Source organism: Bufo gargarizans, chromosome 4, assembly GCF_014858855.1.
Source record: "Bufo gargarizans isolate SCDJY-AF-19 chromosome 4, ASM1485885v1, whole genome shotgun sequence".
NCBI classification, from domain to species: Eukaryota; Metazoa; Chordata; class Amphibia; order Anura; family Bufonidae; genus Bufo; species Bufo gargarizans.
In genome coordinates this window covers 405,106,120-405,133,655 of record NC_058083.1, presented here as the reverse complement: position 1 = coordinate 405,133,655, position 27,536 = coordinate 405,106,120, and the positions used below count along the sequence as shown (strand labels likewise).

At 40.6% G+C, this 27,536-nt stretch overlaps 1 protein-coding gene across 1 annotated transcript; it reads left to right on the top strand.

Moving 5' to 3' along the window:
* LOC122934484 (sulfotransferase 6B1-like) lies at positions 1–27,536 on the top strand. Its single transcript, XM_044289969.1, has 7 exons — positions 1–279; positions 6,285–6,394; positions 11,674–11,763; positions 14,233–14,359; positions 17,209–17,303; positions 24,271–24,427; positions 27,331–27,536. The coding sequence occupies exons 1-7, from the start codon at positions 57–59 to the stop codon at positions 27,459–27,461; spliced, it is 933 nt and encodes a 310-aa protein (XP_044145904.1). The 5' UTR covers positions 1–56; the 3' UTR covers positions 27,462–27,536.

Sequence of the window (27,536 nt, the reverse complement as noted above, 5' to 3'; positions counted from 1 at the left end):
AAAAAGGAAGTGTCCGTGAAAGCACTTACTTCATATCCCTTACATACAGCAGAAAAATGGCAGGATCCGAGGAGCAAAAGAAAACTAACCTGGAAAAATTCCGGGCTGAAATGAAAAGGACTGTTGAGGAGGCGAAGAACATGACTCCTGAAGAACTGCAAGTTGCTTATAAAGGGATTTTATATCCCAGCCTCCTATGCAGTGAGGCCACTTTTCAGGCTCTGGAGTCCTTTGAAGCAAGAGAAGATGATGTACTGATTGTGACATATCCTAAATGTGGTGAGTGGGGGAAGGGACTATGTGAATTTCCAGGAGGTAGCACTATGTTTATCTAGCTCCCATTCATAGAACATCCTTAGGCCTCTTTCACGTGACCGTATGGCTTTTTCAGTGTTTTGCAGTCTGTTTTTCACGGATCTGATTTCCATTTCTGTTCCGTTATTCCGTATGGCATATACAGTATACAGTAATTACATAGAAAAAATTCGGCTGGGCATAGCATTTTCAATAGATGGTTCTGCAAAAACGGAACGGATATAGAAGACATACGGAATACATTCCATATGTGTTCCATATTTTATTTTAGTTTTTTGCGGACCCATTGACTTGAATGGAACCACGGAACGTGATTTGTGGGCAATAATAGGACATGTTCTCTCTTTAGACAGAACGGAAATACGGAATGCATATGGAGTACATTCGTGTTTTTTTTTCATTGAAATGAATGGTTCCATATACGGAACGCAATAAAGGCCCGTAAACGGAAGAAAAAAAAAAAAGGTCGTGTGAAAGAGGCCTTATGTGAAAGAGGCCTTAGGTCTCCTTCATGTGGTGTTTTATTAAAAAAATTCAGATGTGTGATACATGTATGAGGAAAAAAAGCATTCTAACCCCTTAATACTATATAATAACTTCCTTTTTTTTTCCACTGAGAGCTGTGTCAGGGGTTGTTTTTTGTGATTAATTGATTAAATATCATAATTTTGGGATGCATACAGTTTAGCATTAATTCATCTTTTGGGGGGAGGGATGCAATAAAGTGCTATTTTACCATCGTTTTTTTTTTTTTTCTTTTTTTTTGTTCAACGTTTACCAAGCATAACAAGCTAACGTAAAAGCTAACTATATTCTACAGGTTGGTATAAATACAGTGATACCGAATAGGTAAGGTGTTTGTGTTTTATGCTTTAGAACTTTTGTATAAGGCCTCATGAACACAGCTGTTGCCCAGCCGTTCCATGCATTGGGGACCGCAATTTTCAGTCCCCAATGCACAGGAAACATCAGTGCAGCTACCGCAGACGGATCCAAACCCATTCAACTTGAATAGGTCCGTGATCCATCTGCACCACAAAAAAAAATATAGAAAATGCTCTATTTTTTATTTTTAATTTTTTTTTGCTGTGTGGAGGCACAGAGAGAAATCCCTGGGGTTCTGTGCCTCCATTCAGCATCACACCTTATGGATCAAGTGAACGGGTTCGCATCCGTGATGTGGTGCACAAACGGCCGGTGACAGTGCTGTCTGTGGGTCGCAATACAGGCATGGCCGAGCAATGGCCGTGTGCATGAGGCCTAGCAAAAACTATTTTGGGGGGGATGAAAAAAGTCTGTTTTAACGTACAGTATGTGTGTTAGGGCTCATGCACATGACCGTTATTTTGTTCACATCCATTTCTCCGTTCAGTAGCCCCGCAAAAAAAGAAAATAGAACATGTCCTATTCTTGTCCATTTTGCAGACAAGAATAGGCATTTCTATTATGGGCGGCCTGTTCCGTTTCGCAAATGGCGGCACAGGAATGACATCCGTGGTTTGCCTCATGTGCATGAGCCCTTATTCAGAGAGCCATAATATATTTTTATTTTTCAGTCGATCTAGCCGTATGAGGACTTTTTTTGTAAGACAAGTTGCAGTTTTTTATTGGTAGCATTTTGGGGTACACATAATTTAGCGATTTTATTTGTAATATTTTTTGGGAGGAAGAATACAAAAAACAACAGTTCCACCATGGTTTTGTTTGTTTTCCTTTCTAATTAACTTGGTAAAAAATAAAATACCAACTTTATTCTACAGGTCATGACTACTGCAGTTGTAGAAAAATAAAATTATAAAAAATGTATTTTCTATCTTTTTTATTTTTTGAGGGAGGGGGGAAGCTCACTCCTATAATTTTTTTGAATGACATAGCATTTCAAAGCATTATGGCCTATGTTAACAGGCAACCTATTTTGGCACGCTTCATAGGGTACTTTCACACTAGCGTTTTTCTTTTCCGGCATAGAGTTCCGTCCTAGGGGCTCAATACCGGAAAATAACTGATCAGTTTTATCCTAATGCATTCTGAATGGAGAGCAATCTGTTCAGGATGTCTTCAGTTCAGTCTTTTTAACTTTTCAGGACGGAGATAATACTGCAGCATGCAGTCGGATCCCGCATTTTTTTCCATAGGAATGTATTAGTGCCGGATCTGGCATTCAAATTGCCGCATTGACAGATCCGGTATGCGCAGACCTTGTGAAAAATAAATAAATACCGGATCCGTTTTGCCGGAAAAACTGATCCGGTATTGCAATGCATTTTTCTGAACAGGCATTTTTCAGACTGATCAGGATCCTGAAAAGTCTGAAAAATGCCTGATCAGTCAGAAAAAATGACATACGTTTGCATACAGGCAGGCAGTCCAGTCAACGGAACTGCCTGCCGGAATCAAACAACGCAAGTGTAAAAGTACCCTAAGATGGTCCTATAGGCAGGTGCTTATGGCAAGCCTGGGGCCTTAGTTCGACCTCCGGATTCCACAGTAATGCATTGGTTCCGGTTCCCTCCCTCTGTTAAGCCTCATGCACATGTCCGTGAAACACGGACCGTGTGATACCAGTCTGGATTTCTTCTGAGTGCAGGAGCGCACGGCATCATTGGTTGCTATGACGCTGTGCGCTTCCTGCTGCCGCAGCAGTACAGTGATACACTGGTATGATCTATACCAGTGTACTACTGTACTGCGGCGGCAGCAGGAAGCGCACGGCGTCATAGCGACCAATGATGCTGTGCGCTCCTGCACTCAGAAGAAATCCAGGCCGGTATCACACGGTCCGTGTTTCATGGACTTGTGCATGAGGCTTTAATCAGCTTAGATTTTATTTGTCTTCAATTAGTGACCAGTGCCTGAGGCTGTTAATTAAAGACTCATCACGTAGATTGCAAAGCACACAACACTGTATTCTGCTATGAAGTGCCGCCATAAGAAAAGTGGCACATCAGAAACAATGCCCTCAACGGCTGCCATAAAAAACATGATACAGTGGTTACATTTTACATGAATTTTTGAATTGTATAATTTTATTCATGCATAAACATAAAAACACAATGTAATGCTGTGTATATCCAGCAATGCTATGCACATGGTGCTTGAGCAGACCCAAGGCACTCTGTTTGCCTTTGAGTGACCATATTCTACCCAGGCGAGAAAATACCTTCAGAATATGGCACATGATAGAGCATGGCACAAGTTTTAGTCCTTATGGATTTACTGTATAAGGAATTGAGGAGTAAAGAGCTCAGAGTGGTTCCATATTAAAGTACATATATACTGTTGTATACAGTATGGGCCCATAACATTCCAAGGGTGCTGTATTTTGGATCCCTAATATGTACAAGTAAGGTCATGTGCATAAGGCCTTAAGCCTTGTTTACTCATTTGGTACTGTTTTTTTTTAAAGCGTTTTCTGTTTTTAAAGCTAAAATCAGGAGTGGAAACTAAAAAAGAAAAGTTTAAAGGGGTTGGCTAATTTACATAATTCCCATACTGTACTGTTCTTCAGCTGTCATAGGGAAGGCCCTCAGCTGTCCAGGTATAGGTGGAGTAAACATTGAACATCATCCTACGCATCCATAGGCTGCAAAATGGAGCAGATTGCGTGACTTGTTCACGTGACCATGCACCAGACACATCCACTTGCTATGAATGTCTGCTGCTTTATACAAATGGGGTAACACCGGCGCCTGTTTTAGTGATCGTGGGTGCCCCAGCAGTTGGAATCTCACAAATCAAACACTGAGGGGGTCATTTACGAACATATGTGTGCCATTTTTGTGGTGTATATCTGGTGCCAGGTCTAAAATAGCGCGTGCGGTATAGTCGGGGACAGGCCAGCAGGCCCATCTCATTCATCATTTTCTACGTTTGGTTTAGGCATAGAAAATGGTCTACATGTAAGACAGCAAGGAAGCTGTCTTATATTTAGAATCGGCGGTTATACGCCAAAATTACATAAAGGCCGGAGCCTCTACATAGCTTCGGCAATCCACCGCCAGTGCAGGGGCTTATTAAGACCGGCGTTTAAAACTCCTAACCTCTAGATGGGGGATAAGCTGTTGTCATGGAGCACGCCCTTTAAGGTTTACCAATAAACTATATAAATAGCCAGTTAGGTAAAATCCAATAATGTTCGATCCTGATTAATAGCACATGCAAAAGCTTCAGAAATAATATTTTCCTCATAACCCCTTTGCCTAAGCCTATCAATCAAATCCATGGCTTCATAATCACTATTGATCCTTCACAATCTCAGAAATTGACCATAGGGTTAGGATTTCTTAGTATGTGGTGGTTGGTAACTATTATAATAGTAGTAAGTTACTGTAGTTTACGTTGGTTTCCTATATCCCTGGGTAATCAAATCTTTATATCCAGAAAGTCTACTTCCTCACCTCCAAAGTTAGCTGTAAACTGCACGTTGATATCATTCACACTCAAATATGACATAAATCCATTAAACTATTCTTCTGTGCCGGCCATCATTGAATTGTGTCCAGTAACATGTGTCTAAAAAAGTATTGTTCACACTATAAACATACCACTCCTCCCGAATGGCCCAAAAAAATAATGAATAGGTAGGTAAGTAGGTGCCACTGGCATACCCATACCAGTGCCAGTGCATTGGGTATACCAGTGGGCACCAAAACAAAAAGCATTATGGGATAACAAAAAGCCCAAGGCTTCACATATGTAACTGGGATATGATACTAAGATAGGAGATAAGTTATGGGGCAAGCCCTTTAAGGTTTATGGTACTAATAAACATCATAAATAGCCAATTAATTAAAATCCAATGACCTCTACAGCAGGCATAGTCATAAAGACTCAAGTCTGTAATTGCAAATACAATATATATCAAATTGACCTTATCCACCCATTTTATTAACTGGGCAACAACCCCACTAACACATTTGTTGACTTCTGGGTTGGAAGGAGGGCACTACTCCAATGTTTCTTCAGAGCTTTGCTGGCAACAATGGTGTCCAGTCAGAAGGGTCCAGAACTCGGCTTGATTCACCTGGAAATAAACAGTAACTGCTAAAACAACTGACCCCTGCCTGAACTCAGAACAGGTAAGTACCACATGGCCCTCAAATAGAGTGAATACAGGGAGGAATAAATCAAGGTAATAAGGCCGATGTGGCACTGGTGCAGAAGGCTCATGCCCTCCAGAATAGGCACACATCTTTCCATTACACCTTATCTCTGTGTAGGCTCCACTCCTGGTTTTGGCTAACGATCACTAATGGAAATCTCTCATCACCAACATTGCCATGTGAACTATGCCTAAGGCCTTACTATTGTAAGTCCTGTTCATCTGACTTGTCAGGTTGTCACAGCAGTCATTAGAAGTGCAGTCCCATTATAGATGAAAAAGAGTAGATGTTTCCCAGAAAATTCTTTCTTTTTCACACTCTGCCACTCCTTCCAAAGAAAGCATTGTGATGGTGCGTCCACACCCTTTTGGCTTAAAAAAAAAAAAATGCCATGAAATTCTGACAGTTTTAACAAGTGTTTTTGTGGCTGGCATTTTTTAGTCACAGAGTGATATTTATTTTTTTCTAATAAAGACGTCTATGACAAAACATCTGAAAAAAAAAAAGGCACAAAAAACTGTATAAAAAAAAATTGCAAAACCATCCTTATCTGTTGATAAAATGTTCATGCAGAGAGCATTTTATAGTCTATTCTTTCATTTTTGAAGTATATTTTTATGAATTGGGCCAGTTATGTAATCAGCATGGGGGGATTTATAATCAAGGGGCTTACTGTGATTTGCATTCAATTTACCAAAAGTTGCATGTTTTTTTGATAAATTTGCTTTGTCTTTAATTCTCTCTTTCTCTCCAGCACAATTATAGGAAATTCTTTGTACATTGCATCATTTATTTTATATAGGGAATTCCATGTTAGTATGCTGACTTGAAAAATATCTAAATAATTTTTGTTTTATTGTGTTTCAGGAACAAACTGGTCAATAAAGATACTTCATCAAATGCTATTTGAGCTTCACAACAAAGAACCTACACTAGACCAAGCTATGCTTGAATTTGGCAAACCAGAAAAATATGATGTTAGTTATTTTATAATAAGATTATTTTGTCATTTAAAGGTCATTTGTAATCTATTCAAATGAGCCTATAGGAGCAACGGGGCATTGCCGTTACACCTAGAGGCTCAGCTCTCTCTGTAATTGCTGTGCCCTCTGCACTTTGACAGGGCCAGACATTATGATGTTTTCACTGCCTGGCCCTGTAAATCAGAGTGGAGAAAAAGCAGCAGTTGCAGAGAGGGCAAAGCCTCTAGTTGTGACAAAAACACCCCTGTTGCTCCTAGACGCTCATTTTCATATATTAAAACATTACTTTTCTCAGCAATGTGGGCCATGAGAACAGCATATGAACATAGGTCATATTTCAGAAAGATCAACACCATCCACTTCTTTGGGTCTACTTGTATAAGGAGCTCAGTGCTCACCAGCAAAGTCCTGTGAAAGCTTACAATCTGACAATGAGTGCTCAGTAGGAGTCAAGATCCTCAGCAAAAGTCCACATAAAGAAATATTATAAATGGCACTTCATTCACAGTTCTTTATTATTGTGCAAGAGGTTGTAAATTCAGGGAGGTGATCAGCAGTATAAGGTGACGTCCGTTTTGCGTTGTATAACACTTGTTCATGGGATCCAGCATTCCCATTTAAAGGTACAGTGTACAAATAAAAACGTCAATACAAAACACTACAAAATTACCTAAATATAGAAACATAGAATGTGTCGGCAGATAAGAACCATTGGGCCCATCTAGTCTGCCCAATATACTGAATACTATGGATAGCCCCTGGCCCTATCTTATATGAAGGATGGCCTTATGCCTATCCCATGCATAAATATATTTAAAACATCTCATATTTTAAAAAGGCAAGGATTGGCAGGATCATAAGATGGTATCTATTACAAAATCAGAATGGCACGTAATGAACTGATTTACCAAATGCTGAACTGGTTCCAAACTCACATGTTTACCATATCGCATGTGTGTGCAGAATGAGCAGTGGCCACATTTATACTGTGGTTACTAGTGTTGAGCGCGAATATTCGAATCACAAATTTTAATTGTGAATATCTCCACTTCCAGAATTCGCGAATATTTAGAATATAGTGCTATAGATTCGTATTCGCAAATGGTGCTGATCGCGAATATCGTCACTTAGCAACATTCCTAGCAACCAATAGGAAAGTTGCCTACCCCTTAGTGTTGATCGTGAATATTCTAATTGCGAATATATTACATTGCCAATTTTTGCAATCAAGTAAATGACTGGAGATCACGAATTCTCGAATTTGCGAAATTATGGTGAATATTCGGCCAAAATTTTTCGAAACATTGCGAATTCGAATATTGCCTATGCTGCTCATCACTAGTGGTTACGTACCTTTTAGAAGTAGTAGTACGTAGCTAGTTCTTAATTAGATTATAATATATACCCCTCATCCCTCAGGTTCTTACACCTACAAAATTTAACTATGGGGGGGTTGGTTCACTCTTCAATCCAAATATTCATATTCACTATTGATCCTTCACAATCTCAGAAATTGACCATAGGGTACAGATTACTAAATATGCAATGGTTGATAACTATAGTAGTGAATTACTGTAGTTGACTTTGGTTTCCTATATCCATGGGTATTTAGATGTTTACCTTCTACTCAAATCTTTACATCCAGAAAGTCCACTTAATCACCTCCAAAGTTAGCTGTAAACTGCCTGTTTATATCATTCCCATTCAAATATGCCATTAATCCATTAAACTGTTCTTTCGTGCCCGATAAACATATCACTTCTCCCAAATGGACAAAAATAAATAAAAAAATTGAATAAGTAGATGCCGCTGGCATACCCATAGCAGTGCCAGTGCAATGCATATACCAGCAAACCCCAAGGCTTCACATATGTAACTGGTATAAGACTTCTCTTTTCCAGCTCCATCCAAAAAGCGTCCTTATAGCTCATAGTCATATATCATCAGAATGCTGTATATGGGTTTATAGACTGACAACATCAACAGTTGCCAGCCTGCATGTTCCCTGTCAGTTAAAATGATTGAGGTCATGTAGGATTGTTTTTCTGTCTGTCAAATATGATGGAACACTGTTGAGTAAAGGTTGCAAATTCCAGTTCAAGTAATGTAACATGACATCTTACCGAGCCCCTCCCCGCACATATGGGTCTGCCCAGAGGGCCTTTTAAAGTCTTATGTACTTTAGGCAAAAAATACTAGTTAGGTTTTATAATAATTATTTATATAGTGCCACCATATTCCACAGCGCTTTACAAATTCAAAGGGTTCATGTACAAAACAAAAGTAACTGGCTAATATACAACTGAAACACTAGGAGTCAGGGCCCTGCTTGCAAGAGCTTACAATCTATGAGGAATTGGTGGTGACACATAAGGTAGTTGATTGTGATAAGTAGGATTGGAGCCATTATTGAACTGACAGGAGTGGTGCCGGCCGATCTGCTTCGGGACTGGTGGTGGCCCATCTTGCCACTGTTGCTATCTGTTTGCCTAACTACCAGCATGTTCTGTACGACTGCTGCTGCCTGCATCATGCCACTTATGCCGCTTTCCAAGCAAATATTAATAAAAGCTGAATGAAAAGAGATACATTTTTGTAAAAAGTCCTAGGAGGCTAGAGAGGGTTATATACCAACTTTCAGGGCAATTGGAGCATCTTTGGTTTGGCCCGAATCGATGGCGGTCCAAACCAAACTTTTTTTAAAAAATTCGGCTGCTAGAGATCCAGGATACATCTGCAGAGCTTGATAGTAGAATAGTGCTGCAGGTCACTAGTAGCAGATCTTCCAGTTTGACTAGTGAGGTAAAAGAGGAGTCAGTAAACAGGGTCACAAAACCAAGAGGGACAAACACACTGAATGCAATACACGAGACATTAAATTCAGAAACTGGCCAAGTCAATTTCATGGAGAGCAGGTGTAAGCGGTGTCACCATCCACAAGGATAATTCTGAAAACAAGCCAGAAGTAAGAAACCAGAGAAGTCTGTAGGAGGTCACAGTACGGAGCCTAGAGAAGACAAACACAATCGCAGGCAATCACAATGACAGTGAACAGTTGACTTAAATCCCCCCACCTAGCTCTAGGATTGGACACAGAGACAGAAACCTAATTGGCTCAGTTCCAAAATAAGAAGCCCCTTGTTCCAGCCAAATGACCTACTGTATTGAGTAACTCTTTTGCTCAGTGCACATTAGGGGAAATTTACATATGCTGAGCAGTAGCACCACAGTTATATGTTTTAGGCTACTTTCACACTAGCGTTCTGCTGTCCGCTCGTGAGCTCCGTTTGAAGGAGCTCACAAGCGGAGCAGAACGCTTCCGTCCAGCCCTGATGCAGTCTGAATGGATGCGGATCCGCTCAGACTGCATCAGTCTGGCGGCGTTCAGCCTCCGCTCGCCTCCGCACGGCCAGGCGGACAGCTGAACGCTGCTTGCAGCGTTCGGGTGTCCGCCTGGCCGTGCAGAGGCGTGCAGATCCGTCCAGACTTACAATGTAAGTCAATGGGAACGGATCCGCTTGAAGATGACACCATATGGCTCAATCTTCAAGTGGATCCGTCCCCCATTGACTTTACATTGAAAGTCTGAACGGATCCGCTCAGGCATCTTGCGCACTTTTTTCTAAGTTATTAATGCAGAAATTTTTCTAAGTTATTAATGCAGACGGATCCGTACTGAACGGAGCCTCCGTCTGCATTAATATGATCGGATCCGTTCAGAACGGATCCGATCAAGCGCAAGTGTGAAAGTAGCCTTAGACTCTTTTTGTGACTTAGCAAAAAAAGGGATATGACTCAGCAGGAAAAGTGTGACTTAAAGTGGTCCTCTGGGGTTACTTTTTACCAAGCTTTTACAAAGTGCTTGCAGCCTGCCTCCATAAATAGAAGATTCATAGTTACCAGCTCACCCTCGCTCTGGTCCTCCATGCTGCCTCCACTTTCTGTTCCCTGGTTTGTTTTCTACCAGGGCTGCATGGACATGGTCACATGCTTCACTGCAGCCAATGACTGGCTTCAGAGATGACGTGGCCTCAAGCAGAAGGTAAGTATGAATCTTCTATTCACAGAGGCAGGCTGTGAGCACTTGCTAAAAACTCAGTGTTCCTGAACAACTCCTTTAACATGCGCCAATGTGCACCAAATAGTAAGTTAACCAATCGGTGAAGCAAGCATAGACAAAAGCTAAATTTATCATCAAGCATGAGCCACTTTGATAAAATGCTATACAGAATTAATTCATTTGTCCCATTGCACCTAAGCCTTTTGTGAGCAGTATACTTTAGGAAGATTTCACAATATATACCTTCATCGGAAGGTTCTGTGTATAGGTATTTGAAATACACATATCTCACAGTATACATTCTTTTTGTGGTGGCTGTTTGTATAGAAAGTTCAGGTCTATACAGTTGAATAAAGGGTATTTGGATTCCCAAAACCCCAGTGGAGACCAGAAGTCCATTTTTTTTTTGCCCTTTATTGGGTAACTGGAGCCCATATGATACTGTAGGTTTTATGTTTATGGCTGGAGATCTTTCTGGCAAAAACATAAGGCTTAGACAAAATGGGGATAATATACGAAAGACTGTAATTTTACAAGTCAGTATTAGGCTACTTTCACATCTGCATTTTTGCTGAATCCGTCAGCGAAAAATGCATCCGTTCAGAACGGATCCTGTTGTATTATGTCCAAAATGAACAAGACGGATCCATCACTAAAACCAGTCAATGGGCAATGGATCTTTTATTTATTTTTTGTCCGATCCTTCTTGCTTAGTATTCCATGACGCACACCAAGATGTTCGAGTGGATGTGCATGTATAAGGTGGTTCTTATGACTCTTCCTTGGGTCGGGCTTGTTTTGAACACCAAGATGTTGCTTGAGGAGAAATCTGGAGCGCTGGGCTGTGGTTTTGAGGGGAACACAATTCTTTTTAAATTTGTCTTGTCTTCTGCTGTCTGTGCAAAAATATACTCCAGCCAGGAGTAATACTGGATCTGCGCTACTTTTCTGGCACACATGCCTAATTAGTAAGGCAGCATGTCTCTTGCCTGAAGCCCATCTCCTTCCTCCCATGCCCTGGTGACGTTTTGCAAAAGTCAATATTGTTACAAAATAGGCAAAGAACGTAGGTTTATAACCCCCCCCCCCCCCCCCCAATTTTCACTTCTTCTGTCAGCTTTTGGATGGCTAACAATGCTGTAGCCACTCTTTATTACCATTTGAATGATGCTGCTTGGAATTCCTCTAATGCTGATTTTATTTTTCTCTTAAGTATCTGAAGCAACAACCTTCACCAAGAGTGTTAGCGTCACATCTTACTTATGAGAATATCCCGAAAACTTTCATCGAAAAGAAGACAAAGGTATGCTAGCTGATTGTATTGTATAGTGCTAGTTGCTTTATAAAACATTTAAAAATACTGTATATCAGATTTTCTATATAGTTGGTTAAATATATTTCTTTACATGCAAGTTTTATTTAAAGGTGTTTTTCTGAGACTGTAAAAAATTTGGCTAGAGAAGAAAATGGCATAAAATAACAAAACAAGCAATACTCCCCTGTTAAATCTCCCACAGCTCCAGTGCCGTCACTCTGTGATTTCCTATGGTCTTTTATAACTTTGTTTCAGCAGTGACCTGCCTATTCCAGATGAACGTAATACTGTGGAATAGACTTCCTCAGGACGTGGTCACAGCAGGAACAGTGGACAGTTTTAAAAAGGGATTAGATGAATTCTTGAAAGTAATTGACATTAATGCATATGAAAACGTGTAGAAATCTGAGTCTCACTTCCTTCTGGGATTCGCATCCCCACAAATCCCTTGGTTGAACTTGATAGACTTATGTCTTTTTTTATAACCGTATAAACTATGTAACTATAGGAGTCCTATTACGTATATGTATTACACAATTTGTGAAGGTCAAAAGTTAATAGGATTGCCTGTGTCTTTTATTCAAAATTTATACACTGCAGCTCACACAACCACTTGAATTTGCTTTCCCAAAAAGGAAACAAGGGGTGCAATTTATTAAGACCGGGTTTAATATGCCGGTCTCAACCTGGGTCTCTGCTGGCGTCAGATGTACCACATTTATTAAGAGGTATACACCTTTGAATAACTAACTGTTTTGCATCTCAGGTAGTTCATGCGCCAGAACTGAAAGTTTTTGGGTATTTACATGTATACAATGGAAGAAAAACCGTATGGAGAACTAAAACTCAATGTGATCTCAACCTAAGGGTAAGGCCACATGGTCAGGTTTCTGCATGCAGTTTTGGAAGCCAAAACCAGGAGTGTCTTCAAAAATTTGGAGAAACTGTTCTTTATACTTTTTCTACCTTTTTATGATCCGTTCCAAAACAAGATGCAAAAACCTGATTGTTTGGCCGTGTACTGTTCTATCCAGCTAAGTGAAGTAGTCAAACAAGTTACGCAGGTAATCCTGGGAGGAAAGATGGTTCTTAGATATGGTTTTTTTTTCTACACATTTTAAAGATTACTTTGCCTCTTATTCATGTTCCATGCTGTGTGCTTCTCCCTCACTGAGTAAGCAAGGACACCACATTCACACTAACCTGCTTTCCTGCAGCCATACAGTGTGTCAAATTCAGAGCATATCAACAGTGGCAGTCATTTATCAACCTGGTGTAAAGTAGAACTGGCTTAGTTTCCCATAGCACCCAACCAGATTTCTCATTTAATTTTCCAAAAGAGCTGTCCAAAATAAAAGGTGGAATCTGATTGGTTGGTATGGGCAACTGAGCCAGTTCTACTTTACACCAGTTTGAGAAATGACCTCCAGTGTCTTTAAAGGGATTCTGTCACCTCGTTTTCGGTTATAGAGCTGCGGACATGCACGGCTAGATCGCCGCTAGCATGTCCGCAAAATATACCGGTTCCATAGGGCTGTGTGCTTTTATTTTGTTTAAAAAAATTATTTTAGAGATATGTAAATGAGCCTTGTAAGGTGCCCAAGGGGCTGTACGAAGGAAGGAAGGTTCGGTATATTGCAGACATGCTAGCGGCGATCTAGCCGTGCATGTCCACAGCTCTATAACCGAAAACGAGGTGACAGACTCCCTTTAATGCCTCATTCACACGTCAGTGTTTTGGTCAGTTATTTCCATCAGTGATTTTGAGTCAAAACCAGGTGCGACTCTAAACACAGAACAGGTGCAGATCTTTCCCTTATACTTTATGTCTGTGGAGGCTACAATCCTGATTTTGGCTCACAATCACTGATGGAAATCACTGATCAAAACACTGACGAGTGAACGAGGCATAAGTCTGTGACACTTTATTCACCATCCTAAAAGAAATTGTCTCCAAGATGGAGAAGGCTCCCAGGTGTTATCTTTGTTATCTATGTTGGTGCTATATAAGAAAAAGGAATACATAAAATATCAACCATTTAAGAGAACAATAGAGCTGCCAATCACTCCAGTACTCCACCTATTATTATAATGAGAAAAAGCATGCAGCTAGCATCTTCCCCTCATAGCAGCGTTAAGCTGATAGTGTATTATCATCCTAATTAGGAAATCTTGTTGTTCTGTATTGACTGCTACAGAAGAACATTTAATTTTTAGGTTAACAGTAGTGCCAAAGAACCTGCCAGACATTTTTAAACATTATTTATCCTGAATATATCCCTTTTGACAGTAGTGTTCCTTTAAGAAATGTTACATACTGACCCAAATACTGCTTTTAAAAGGTAATAAATCATAATACATGACTTTGTCTAGCAGTTTTAAAAATGGCCTCTAAAATTACCTGCCATTATTACTGAATAATTTTTTATTTTTTAAATGACAATGTTTTTATTACAGATCCTGATAATTCTTCGGAACCCTAAAGATGCAGTCGTCTCTTATTACCACTTCTCAAACAACAATCCTGTGCTTCCTACATTCAGCTCTTGGGACTTGTTTTTCAAGGCTTTTATAAGTGGAGATGGTAATTTAACAATGTTTGTATTATGTGACTACATACTGTATATACAGATGTAGCCGAGCTAAACTTGACTCTGATAATACATTATCTTTCCCTTGCCATTCTTTGCTTAACGGGTTAACCATCAAATTTAGCTCGGCTGGATCTGTAGGCACTTTTTATATTGAAATAATACTTGGAAGTGCCTAAAACGCACGTCCGGGAGCAAGGAGGAGATTCGGAGGATGGGGGGCGGTGCTGGGCTCCTTCACAGTGGGCATGGCTGGGCTCAGAGTCAGAGAACGCTGGACTCCTCTCTGAAGCATGGACCCATCTAAGGTTCATTTACATATATATAAAGTAGTTTTTTGACACAATAAAAGCACAGAGAGCTACGGGGACTGGATATTGTGGATTTGCTAGCGGCGATCTAGCAGCCTATGTCCTCAGCTCTGTACCTAAAATCCAGGTAACAGGTTCCCTTTAAGTATTTGATTTTTTAAAATTCTTGGATAACCCCTTTTAAGTCAGCCAGAATTAATACAGGGGCTCAGGCTGTATGATAACACCAGTTCATCTACAGACTGCCTGTCTAAAAGTTTTTAAAGAGGACCTGTCCCCACAAAATGCAGTACAATCTGCTGGCACCATGTTATAGAGCAGGAGGAGCTGAGCAGATTAATATATGGTTTTGTGGATAAATATTCAGTAAAACTTGTAATTTATACATTAATATCTCTGCTTTGTTTAACTTAAAGGGGTTGCCTCATTTGAGACATTGGTGGCATACTGCTAGGGTATACCAACAATGTCAGGTAGAACCGTACAAGTGTGGCCGCCCTCCAATCACTTCTATGGGAGTTCTGGAAATAGCCGAGTGATGTCTTGACTATTTACAGAAGTCCTACAGAGGTGAATTGGGAGGTGGCCGTGCATACAAGGTGTGCTCTACATTCACTTCTATGGTACTTCTGAAAATAGCTGAGTAAGCTTGCTCAGCTATTTTCGGAACTCCCATAGATGTGAATGCAGAGAACTCCGCACATGTCTGGTTCACGTACAGAGTTGGAGTACCGGAGAATCCTTCAGTGGGCCAAATCTCATAAGTCATATTTTAGCCCCAAAGGTCCAGGAGCAAAATCCCATTTGGAGCTAATCATTTGGCACTAGGGTTTAATTGTTTGATTGAAAACCCGCGGGGGGTGGGGGGGTGGGGTGGGGTTGTTATCAAAACTGGTGTAAAGGAAAACAGGCTTAATTGCCAATAACAACCAATAAGAGTTCATCTTTCATTTTTTGGGGGGGAAAGTAAAAGGTGGAATCTGATTAGTTGCTATAGGCAACTAAGCCAGTTCTATATTACACCAGTTTAATAAATCTCTCTCCTAGACTTTATTGATGATATAGGGGTTGGGCCCTGAGAATAATTTATTCTGGTGGGCCCAAGGAATCCTATTCTGACACTGCGTATCTATCTGACATTGGTGGAATGTCTTAGATGACACAACCCCTCAAGACTTCCCCTGTAAACAACTCTCCGCACATGATAGCATTACCTGCGTAAAAGTGTATACAGAGATAGCTGTCACTGATAGCTGTAAACTAGCCTTAGGGCTCATTCAGACAACCGTATATTTGCTACATTTTTCAAGCTGCTAGAAGTTTCCTGAGACTGGAGGAAACGGTTGGCACGGCAGAACATTACAATAGCTTTATATGCAGATAGAGTGCTCCAATATATTCGCGATTGTGCAAATCGGCACTAATGATGCGAATATTTTGACGCAATACGTGCAAATTCACATTTTAGCAGGTCTGACTACATATTACTGATTGGTGCACTAAGTATTGTTGTGAACTTGGTACATCACAGCGCTATGTCTGCAGCATGTATGTATGGTCAGCTACACTATATCACTATCTAACCTACACTGACTATCTCCCACTAACTATCTGTATTATATATATATATATATATATATATAAGCTATCTAACTATCTATCTAATGTAATGAGTGGAAAGCACAGAGCACAGCAATGACACTGCGGTCTCTCTCAGAACTGCAAAATACTGCATACAAGGGCTGCTGGGGAGGTTCTTATATAGTAAGGGGTGGGCAACTTTCCTATTGGTTGCTAGGGATGTTGCTAAGCTCAGACAAAGACATTGCAGCCTTCTCATTGGCCCACAAGCAAGAAGCAGGGAGGGATCATGGGTTCAGATGAAAGAAAATCTAGAATATTCGCAAATACAAATATATAGCACTATATTCTAAATCTTTGCTAATTCTCAAAGTGGCGATATTCGTGATTTAAAATTAGCGATTCGAATATTCACGCCCAACACTACTTTTACTCAATGACTGACAGCAATCTGCATACTCAGGCCATCAAGATCTCCAGAGATTTCAATCCATAGATTTCAAGTTTTACAGAATTTTTCTACATAAAAATTGCTCAGCTTCCCCTGATCTATAGGAATTTTTTGAGAATAGATATAAGTAGAAAGTGTACATTTCCTGAGACAGCTGTGGTTGGCATTAAAGATAAGCCATGTGCGCCCGAGCTGCAATAGCAGACATAGTCCAATGACAAGTGTGCCACTGTTGCTTATTCAGACTATTTGTTAATCTCGTATAGCCCCTATTGCTAAAAGAATGTAAAGAATGTCTTTCTGAAAAAATGTAAGCCTGCCTTCATCTATAGCAGTGCAATATTAAGTGAGCACAAGTAAGTTTACAGGAAACTTTTTGGCATCCTGATACATTGTTCATGTAATTCTAATGGCCTTTGCTCTGAATGCTATACACAGTGCTGCTGGGTCATCTCTTTTACTACAGGATGACTTATTGTTTGTTTGCTCTTTGCCTTAGTAATTTATGGATCGTACTTTGACTATACTCTGGGCTGGGAAAAGCATATTGATGATGGGAATATACTGGTACTTACATTTGAAGATATGAAAGCGGTGAGTAAAGTACTTTTATACACAGTCTATATCCTATATAATAAAAGCGCAGTGTGAGTGCTCTGTGTCCGTGTGTGTGTCACCAGTTTTGCACTGGGCATGCACGGCGGGGCAACCAATCAGGACACAGGGCTCCACACACGGCCGCGCCGCCCACAACATCGTGCCGACCAATCAGGACATGGCGCTGACACTCTGCTTCAAAGAACTGTTTAACCCCTTCCATGCCATGGACCTTAGGGACCCCTGTATTGAAGGGGCTAACCATCTGCGGCCCGATGCTTGAAGGGTTAATGTCCCCCCCCCGCACACAACACTCCCCCCCCTTTTCAAGATGCAGAGCCTGCAGCACCCCTGCCCCCCCTTTTCAAGATGGCAGCCCCCCCCCTTCCTTTCAGGGTGGCAGAGCGGCAGTGGGATAGAAACGGCCGACATCGGTGCTAGCACCGATTTCAGCCATTTAACCCCTTCCAAGCCGTGGTCCTTAGGGAGGGGCTGTGGCAGCGGCCGATGCTTGAAGGGTAAACTGATGCAAGATGCTTTGGTAGCCATGCTGGTTCAGTATGCCTTCAATTTTGAATAAATCCCCAACAGTGTCACCAGCAAAGCACCCCCACACCATCACACCTCCTCCTCCATGCTTCACGGTGGGAACCAGGCATGTAGAGTCCATCCATTCACCTTTTCTGCGTCGCACAAAGACACGGTGGTTGGAACCAAAGATCTCAAATTTGGACTCATCAGACCAAAGCACAGATTTCCACTGGTCTAATGTCCATTCCTTGTGTTCTTTAGCCCAAACAAGTCTCTTCTGCTTGTTGCCTGTCCTTAGCAGTGGTTTCCTAGCAGATATTCTACCATGAAGGCCTGATTCACACAGTCTCCTCTTAACAGTTGTTCTTGAGATGTGTCTGCTGCTAGAACTGTGTGTGGCATTGACCTGGTCTCTAATCTGAGCTGCTGTTAACCTGTGATTTCTAAGGCTGGTGACTCGGATGAACTTATCTTCTGCAGCAGAGGTGACTCTTGGTCTTCCTTTCCTGGGGCGGTCCGCATGTGAGCCAGTTTCTTTGTAGTGCTTGATGGTTTTTGTGACTGCACTTGGGGACACTTTCAAAGTTTTCACAATTTTTCAGACTAACTGACCTTCATTTCTTAAAGTAATGATGCCCACTCGTTTTTCTTTACTTGGCTGCTTTTTTCTTGCCATAATACAAATTCTAACAGTCTATTCAGTAGGACTATCAGCTGTGTATCCACCTGACTTCTCCACAACGCAACTGATGGTCCCAACCCCATTCATAAGGCAAGAAATCCCACTTATTAAACCTGACAGGGCACACCTGTGAAGTGAAAACCATTTCAGGTGACTACCTCTTGAAGCTCATCAAGAGAATGCCAAGAGTGTGCAAAGCAGTAATCAAAGCAAAAGGTGGTTACTTTGAAGAACCTAGAATATAACATATTTTCAGTTGTTTCACACTTTTTTGTTAGGGCTCTTTCACACCTGCGTTCTTTTCTTCCGGCATAGAGTTCCGTCGTCGGGGCTCTATGCCGGAAGAATCCTGATCAGTTTTATCCTAATGCATTCTGAATGGAGTGAAATCCGTTCAGGATGCATCAGGATGTCTTCAGTTCTGGAACGGAAAGTTTTTTGGCCGGAGAAAATACCGCAGCATGCTGCGCTTTTTGCTCCGGCCAAAAATCCGGAAGACTTGCCGCAAGGCATTGATCCGGATTCGGCCTTAAGCTAAACGTCGTTTCGACGCATTGCCGGATCCGACGTTTAGCTTTTTCTGAATGGTTACCATGGCTGCCAAGACGCTAAAGTCCTGACAGCCATGGTAAAGTGTAGCGGGGAGCGGGGGAGCAGCATACTTACCGTCCGTGCGGCTCCCGGGGGCGCTCCAGAGTGACGTCAGGGCACCCCACGCGCATGGGGCGCTCTGACGTCACTCTGGAGCGCCCCGGGAGCCGTGCGGACTGTAAGTATACCGCTCCCCCACTCCCAGCTCCTACTATGGCAACCAGGACTTTAATTGCGTCCTGGCTGCCATAGTAACACTGAAAGCATTTTGAAGACGGATCCGTCTTCAAATGCTTTCAGTACACTTGCGTTTTTCCGGATCCGGCGTGTAATTCCGGCAAGTGGAGTACACGCCGGATCAGGACAACGCAAGTGTGAAAGAGGCCTTATGTATATAATTCCACATGTGTTAATTCAAAGTTTTGATGCCTTCAGTGTGAATCTACAATTTTCATAGTCATGAAAATAAAGAAAACTCTTTGAATGAGAAGGTGTGTACAAACTTTTGGTCTGTACTGTGTGTATATAATATATATATATATAATATCTGTCTAATGTAATGACACAGCAAAGCATAGAGCACAGTAATGACACTGCTGTCTCTCTCAGAACTGCAGAAAATGGCTGCTGGGAAGGTTCTTATAGAGTAAGGGGTAGGCAACTTTCCTATTGGTTGCTAGGGATGTTGCTAAGCTAAAGAAAACATTGCTGCCTTCTTATTGGCCCACAAGAAAGAAGCAGGCAGGGATCATGGGTTCAGATGAAAAAAAAATCTAGAATATTCGCGAATACGAATATATAGCACTATATTTTAAATCTTCGCAAATTCTCTTAGTGGCGATATTCACGGTTAAAATTCTTGATTCGAATATTCAACACTATTAGAAATAAGAGCTAATGGAAAGGTCACATTGTAAAATTGTAGTAATGCGGTACAATCACTGTTGAATATGCCACTTATGTAGAACAAATTCATATTGTAAAATTTAATGCAGTTTTTACAAAAGCTTTTCTTTCCCAAATACGGAATGAAAAAAAAAAAAACAACATAATTATAAACTCATCATATGATAAATAAATAAGGAGATGCACATGGTAATAATTAAAGAGGGAGACACAGAACAGAAGCACTCTCAAAGCACTAAATGCGAAATCTATATAGAAATCATACCAAATTTGTTATGATGAATATGAGGTTATTAGCAAATATATTTTGATCAAAAAGTATCTGCTCCCACCGACCACAGCAAAGTGACCTCAATCCAGGCTGGAACCTACTCCTGTTTAATCCCTATCTTTCTGCCAGTAGGCATGTAATTTCAGGAGAGCAGACCCCAGACATATACTGTGTTGCTACAATTGTTACCTCTGTGTGCCATAGGCATCCAATTGGAGGAAGAGTAGACTCTGCTAAATGTATTACCTTGCTGTGGTGGGTGGACACAGATATTTTTTGATCAAAATATAGTTGTAAAGAACATCAAAATCTTTTTTATATCAAATGTGGTATTTTTTATTTTTTCATATATTTTCCATGGAATGGACTATGTCTCATGCAGACAACTATATTACAGCTTCATTTGATATACTGTAGAGCTATAATGGGGTTCTGTTTGTGCTGCCTGTGTCCTTTAGGGTCCATTCACACGTCCGTTTTTTCTTTCCTGATCTGTTCCGTTTTTTCAGGAACAGATCAGGACCAGATCTGGACCCATTCATTTTCAATGGGTCCTGGAAAAAATCGGACAGCACAATGTGTGCTGTCCGTTTCCGTTGTTCCGTTCCGCATGTCCGTTTAAATATAAAACATGTCCTATTCTTGTCCTGAAAAATCGGATCCTGGTACAATACAAAGTCAATGGATCCGCAAAAAACGGATGACATTCGGATGTCATTCCGTATGTCATCCGTTTTTTGCGGATTCCGTTCCTGGAAACACATAACAAATTTTTTATTTTTATTTTTTTCAATTTTTTTTCAAAGAAATCCAAACAACTTTATTTGATTATTGAAATGTATACATGTTTCCGTTTTTTGCGGATCCGCAAAAAACGGATGACATACGGAAACATTTTCAGGAGCAACGGATCCGCAAAAAACGGACCGTTTTTCAGGATGAAAAAAAACAGGACGTGTGAATGGACCCTTACAGTATCTTTTAGATGTCTATGGTTTCATATGGAAAGAAAACCTGTGTACCATGTTAGTCAGTAGATTGATACCTTTTTAATGGCTAACTAATAAATGGTAACTAAAAGCAAGCTTTTTGAGACTACTCTTCATCAGGCATGGTATAAGACACCAGAAGAGTAATGTTGGGCGCGAAAATTCGAATCACGAATATTAATCGCGAATTCTCGAAGTGCCTATACTCGCGATTAATATTAATTTAGAATATAGTGATATATATTTGTAATTTCGAATACTGTATTCTATAATTTTTAATCAGTAACCTCCCTTCTTGCTTGTGGGCCAATGAAAAGGCTGCAATGTATTTGTCTGAGCTTAGCAACATCCCTAGCAACCAATAGGAAAGTTGCCCACCCCTTACTATATAAGAACCTCCCCAGCAGCCATTTTCTACAGTTTTTTAAAGTTCTGAGAGAGATTGCTGTGCTCTCTGCTTTCCACACTACATTAGATAGATAGTTAGATAGTGTGTGTGTGTGTGTGTGTGTGTGTATATGTATATAATCATACATACATAGTGTGATAGGTTCTGCTGTCCATAAATACATTCAGCCCTGCTAAAATGTGAAGTTTCACGTATTGCGCCAAAATATTCGCATCATTCGTCCCAATTAGCGCAATCGCTAATATATTGGATCACTTTAACTGCATATAAAGCCATTTTTAATGTTCTGCCGTGCCAACCATTTTCTACAGTCTCGGGAAACTTCTAGCTGCTTGGAAAATGTAGCAAAAGTGACCCACGCCTGTATTTTGTGTGCATTACGCGAATATTACATTGCTGATTTTTCACAATCAAGAAAATAATCTCGAATTTGCGAATATATGACGAATATTTGTGAAATATTGCGAATTCGAATATAGCCCCTGCTGCTCATCACTACAGAAGAGTCACATATTTACACAAAAGAGGACATAGTAACAGTGTGGTACATGAGACATGTGATGTAAGATATTACTATCAATATGAAGAGAGGAGGAAACTGTTGTAGTTTATATATAAGCAGGCTCTGACTGGCCCACAGGGGTACAGGGGAATTCCTCGGTGGGCCCCTGAGCAAGGTGGGCCCCTAGTCTCCCACCCCCTGCACAAGTGGCACATAACACATTAGATTTAGTACACTACATGCATATATTCAATGTACAGCACCTCAACCAGCTTATGTTCATATAAAAAACTTGTTAGATTATTTATTCTATTTGAATGTAGCTGTACAGTGGGCCCCCAAAATACATTTTACTGGTGGTCCCTAGGTACCCCAGTCCGACACTGTATATAAGGAATGTGAAAGGTTTTATGTTCTGCTTGAGATTTGGTCTATGGTTGTGATGACCCCCACTTGGTCTGAGGAACACATTTCTTAAAGGGATTGTCTCACTTCAGCAAATGGCATTTAACACTTAGAAAAAGTTATTACAAGGCACTTGCTAATGTATTGTGATTGTGCATATTGCCTGGTTTGATTCATTTTTTATTGCATTGTACCCTGCCTGTATCCAGGTATTATAACCACCCTCCAATCCAGTGACTGTGCTTGCACACTGTAGGAAAAGGAGCAAGCCTCCCTGGCTGTCAGGACACGGGGAGTGCACAAAGGCTGATGCAAGCATGGCCACCCCTGTATTAATTTTGTCTACATGATAAATGCCATTTGTGCAAGCGAGACAATCCAATTAAGTGATGTAGAAGGAATGTACACCTCAGACCTGGCAGGGGCATCAAAATCATGAGCAATATCTCAACCAAAGGGCACAGAAACGTTCACACTCCTTATCTGTGAACTGCTCCAGTCTCTTCTTATATTGATAGTTTTGTTTTATATCACTTACCTCATTTACCACACTGTTCCTATGACCTTTTGTGTATAAATATGTGAATCTTCTGATATTGATATACCGTGCCTGATGAAGATGCCTAAGTGGCCTTGAAAACTCTGCTGTTTTTTTTTTTTATCATCTATTCGGTTAGCCATTAAAAGGTTTTATATGGGCATACATAGGTTATTTCTGTTGCATTTTGTAGGAATTTTGACATAAGAAAGGGGCATGATCCATTGGATGCTGTATCTACAGAGGTGTTCTCCTCAAGAAGTCATGCCCTGTGCATGGCACTCTATGGGGCATCTATTGCAAGAGGGCATGTAGCATATTATGTGCATGAGGCCTAAATGGGAAGAGTAAAGCAATACACGTCTATTTGCTTTATGGTGGCCCAATGCATTAGGTAGAAGTTTGTTGATGGTTGAACATACAATCATCTTGTACACACAGCCATACACATTTTAGTCCATATTGGCCGTTACAGTTGTTCAGACTGACCATACATGTTAAATTAAATTGGTCGATATACTGTATGAAAGATCTTTCTGAGAACCTTTCTGTCTAATGACTAATGTGTATGGCTGCCTTTAGGCTCAACTCCAACTTCAAAAGTGTGAACGTTTGTCTAAACTGTGTTGATTGATTATTAATGAACATTTCATTGGAAATAACTTCATACTGATAGAATGTGGGGCAACACAAGTAGGCTGGCACAACAGAAGTAGGGGGGCTCACAATACTGTAGTGAAGCACAAAATACCATCCCAGTAGAACCAAGTACCACAGTGCTGCACAAAATGCTTCCTCCCTCACCACAGTATTCAATTGTATCACTGTACTGAGAACAGTGATACAGTTGAGTTCAGGAGTGCATTTGGAACCATTGGACAGGTGCGTCAGATCAGCCGGCAGCCATGAAGCAGGTTCAAGCGCCCCCTTGTAGGGTCTAGGGCCAGTTTGCCCCTGGAAGCACTTCTTACCCAAACCACAAGGCTACAGTGGTCATGGCCCATGTTTTTTTAATTTCCAGTGGTGTGAATAATGATCTGTAATAATGTAATAATGGTCCCTGTAATAAAGGAGTATTTTATTAAGTGCTCTTTTTATTCAATTACATTTTCTAAAAGCATTGTACTGCTTTTCTTAAAGGATCTCCCTGCAGAACTGAGAAAAATTAGTGACTTCTATGGGTTAAATCTGACTGATGAGCAAATCCAGAAAGTTGAAGAAAAATCTACTTTTAAGTCCATGAAAGAAAACTCTGGTGATACACATGGGAAACTTGGAGATGTTTTCTTCCGGAAAGGTAAGTAGTTAAAGAGTAACTAAACTTTTATAATAATTTTTAATATGTTGTCCCTAATCCCCTAAATATTTTTTTTCTAATATACTTTATTAATTTTCTGTTTTTACTGTACTTTTATATCAGCATACCATTGAGTGTGTGCTTAAAACAATGTTCCCCCTACACTGCTGATTGCTCGGCAGTGTACGGAGTACTCATTTTATGCATGAGCAGCAGCAGTGCAGGGTGTATGGGCAGGAGCGCATATTGCTGCTCCTGCCCGTGCTCCCTGGACAATTACTAACTCTTGGGGTCCCATATACTATGCCAGGATTAGCTGAGCGGAGCAGTTGTCTTAGCTTAGCGCAGCAAGCAGAAGCCTGCTCCGCTCAGCTAATCCTCCTGGCATAGTATATAGGTACAGGGTACCTATGTACTATGCCAAGAGTTAGTAATTGTCCGGGGAGCACGTGCAGAAGCAGCAATGAGTACTCCTGCTCGTACTCCCTACGCTGCAGCGGCCCATCCATAAAATGAGTACTCCGTACTCCATGCACTGCTGAGCAGTCAGTGGTGTAGGGAGAACAGAGTTTTAAAGAGGACCTTTCATCAATATAATTTTATTTAAATGACCCCCCTACCTAATAGTCCGGCATCCACTGATGTTCCCCCTTTTTTTTTTTTTTCAAATCGACCCCCGAATCTTGAAATAACAGCCTTTTTCTTCTGCTGCAGCGTCTGTCAATCAGACGCTTTTTTGTAGGGGGCGTTGCTCAAGTCTTTTCTTTGCTATTCTCCTTGGCTGAGAGCGCAGCCAATCGCAGCGCTCCTCTCTCAGCCAGGGAGAAGGAGCTCAAGTTCTCGCGAGAATCGCGAGAACTTGAGCTTCCTAACATCCGGTTCCAGCGCCATCTTGGATTCCCCTGACGAGGATCGCGGCGGGTGAGGAAGCAGCGCAACGAGCGGCAGGGTAAGTATTAGAATATACCCCTTTTGCTCGATGTCTAGGGGTATATTCTAATACTTACCCTGCCGCTCGTTGCGCTGCTTCCTCACCCGCCGCGATCCTCGTCAGGGGAATCCAAGATGGCGCTGGAACCGGATGTTAGGAAGCTCAAGTTCTCGCGATTCTCGCGAGAACTTGAGCTCCTTCTCCCTGGCTGAGAGAGAGCGCTGCGATTGGCTGCGCTCTCAGCCAAGGAGAATAGCAAAGAAAAGACTTGAGCAACGCCCCCTACAAAAAAGCGTCTGATTGACAGACGCTGCAGCAGAAGAGAAAGGCTGTTATTTCAAGATTCGGGGGTCGATTTGAAAAAAAAAAAAAAGGGGGAACATCAGTGGATGCCGGACTATTAGGTAGGGGGGTCATTTAAATAAAATTATATTGATGAAAGGTCCTCTTTAAGCGCACACTGAATGGTGCGCTTTAGGGTTATAAAATTATAGTAAAAACAGGAAATTAATAAATAAAATATATTGGAAAAATTTTATTTAGGGGATTAGGGAAAACATATAAAAAATTATTATAAATGTTTAGTTACTCTTTAAAACTTCTATAGATTGTGTCTTTATTTTGCTTTTTGGGTCTTTCTTAGCCTAAATTCATACCACGTGTGAGATAAAATTTTATCATATCTGCTGATAAAATCTCCTATCCTATGTGGCACACATTTGGTTCAGTTCCCACAGCCCAAAGTGTATGTTCAGAAGGCTGCATCCATACCACCTCTAAAAATGTGGCATAAAATGCATTTATAGTAATAATGCTCAAGACTGAGATCAGTACACAGAGACAGTATGGTAGTGCCAAGAGGCCATACGTTTTCCTAATACAGAGTTAAGCAGCCTTCCAATGCCATACTCATGAAGATACTCTCTCCTAGAAACAGGGCTTTTTTTAATGTCATAAAAGGGTAAGAAGAGTAATTAGAAAATGATCTGCCTCAATATTTTTAGGCTGGTGCCTATAACTATAGGCTATTTACATATACATAATTGCATTTGGACTGAACCTGTTAATGGAGAACCTAAGGAAGGTACTAGAACCTGCTTTTGAGTATTTTATTTTTAAATATAATTTGCCCACTTTGGGTCCATTAATAATTTGACTCCTCCTTTGTAGTTTTGTGGACAGTACTACTAGGCACTGTTGTATTTGTTAACGTCTTTGGCGCCAGCTAAGTAAGCAAAGTCATCACTGCTATTGACCCTGTGGTCATATTTATCTGCCTAATGGTAGAGTACTTGTCTAACTAAGCAAAGAAGCTTTAAAACAAATCATTTATGACCCTGAATTGTGCATTTTTATCACGTCTCACCTTAACTAGAGAGAATTCTCAGCAATATAGATTTCCTGTATGGTAACATATTAAGTATTGTTCTTTTGTGGAACAACACTATTTACTCAAAATCAGATAATCCTTTAGAAGTGACATTAGATTATTTTATAATCATTCAGTAACTAGAATCATTTGATAATCTGGCACCTGTAAGGAATTTTACTGTACAGTGGTCCCTCAAGTTACAGTATTAATTGGTTCCAGGATGACCATTGTATGTTGAAAGGATTGTAACTTTAGTAATCGGTTCCAAAGCCCCAAAATGTCATCCAAAATAACAGAAAATGAAGATTTAAGGAAAATAAGCAGATAACTAAGGCAGATCCTTACATACTAGCAACTAATACAGCTATTTTACCAGGGAAGTGGTCTTGATTGGTTGGATCTGAGTCTGAGACATTGTATGTTGGGTCCATTTACGATGGGTCAGAAAAGACAATTGTATGTTGAAAATATTGTATCTTGAGGGACCATTGTATTCAGTTTAATCCCAATCCTACCATTAACATATTTTACATTTGAAGTATATAGTGGCAGCAATAATGCAAACTATTCAAATCTATTTTGTTTCCTTTTTTTCCCAAGGGGAAGTTGGGGACTGGAAGAGTCTTTTTACCGAGGAACAGAGCAAAGAGTTGGATGCCAAATTTGAGAAGTATCTTGCAGGAACAAAACTTGGAGAGAGGATAAACTATCCCAAATATTGTACATTTTAATCAGAGGCATTGCATTTTGATTTTCTTCTCCGATGATACTTGAATAGTTTAATAAAAATTTGTTTTATGAATAAA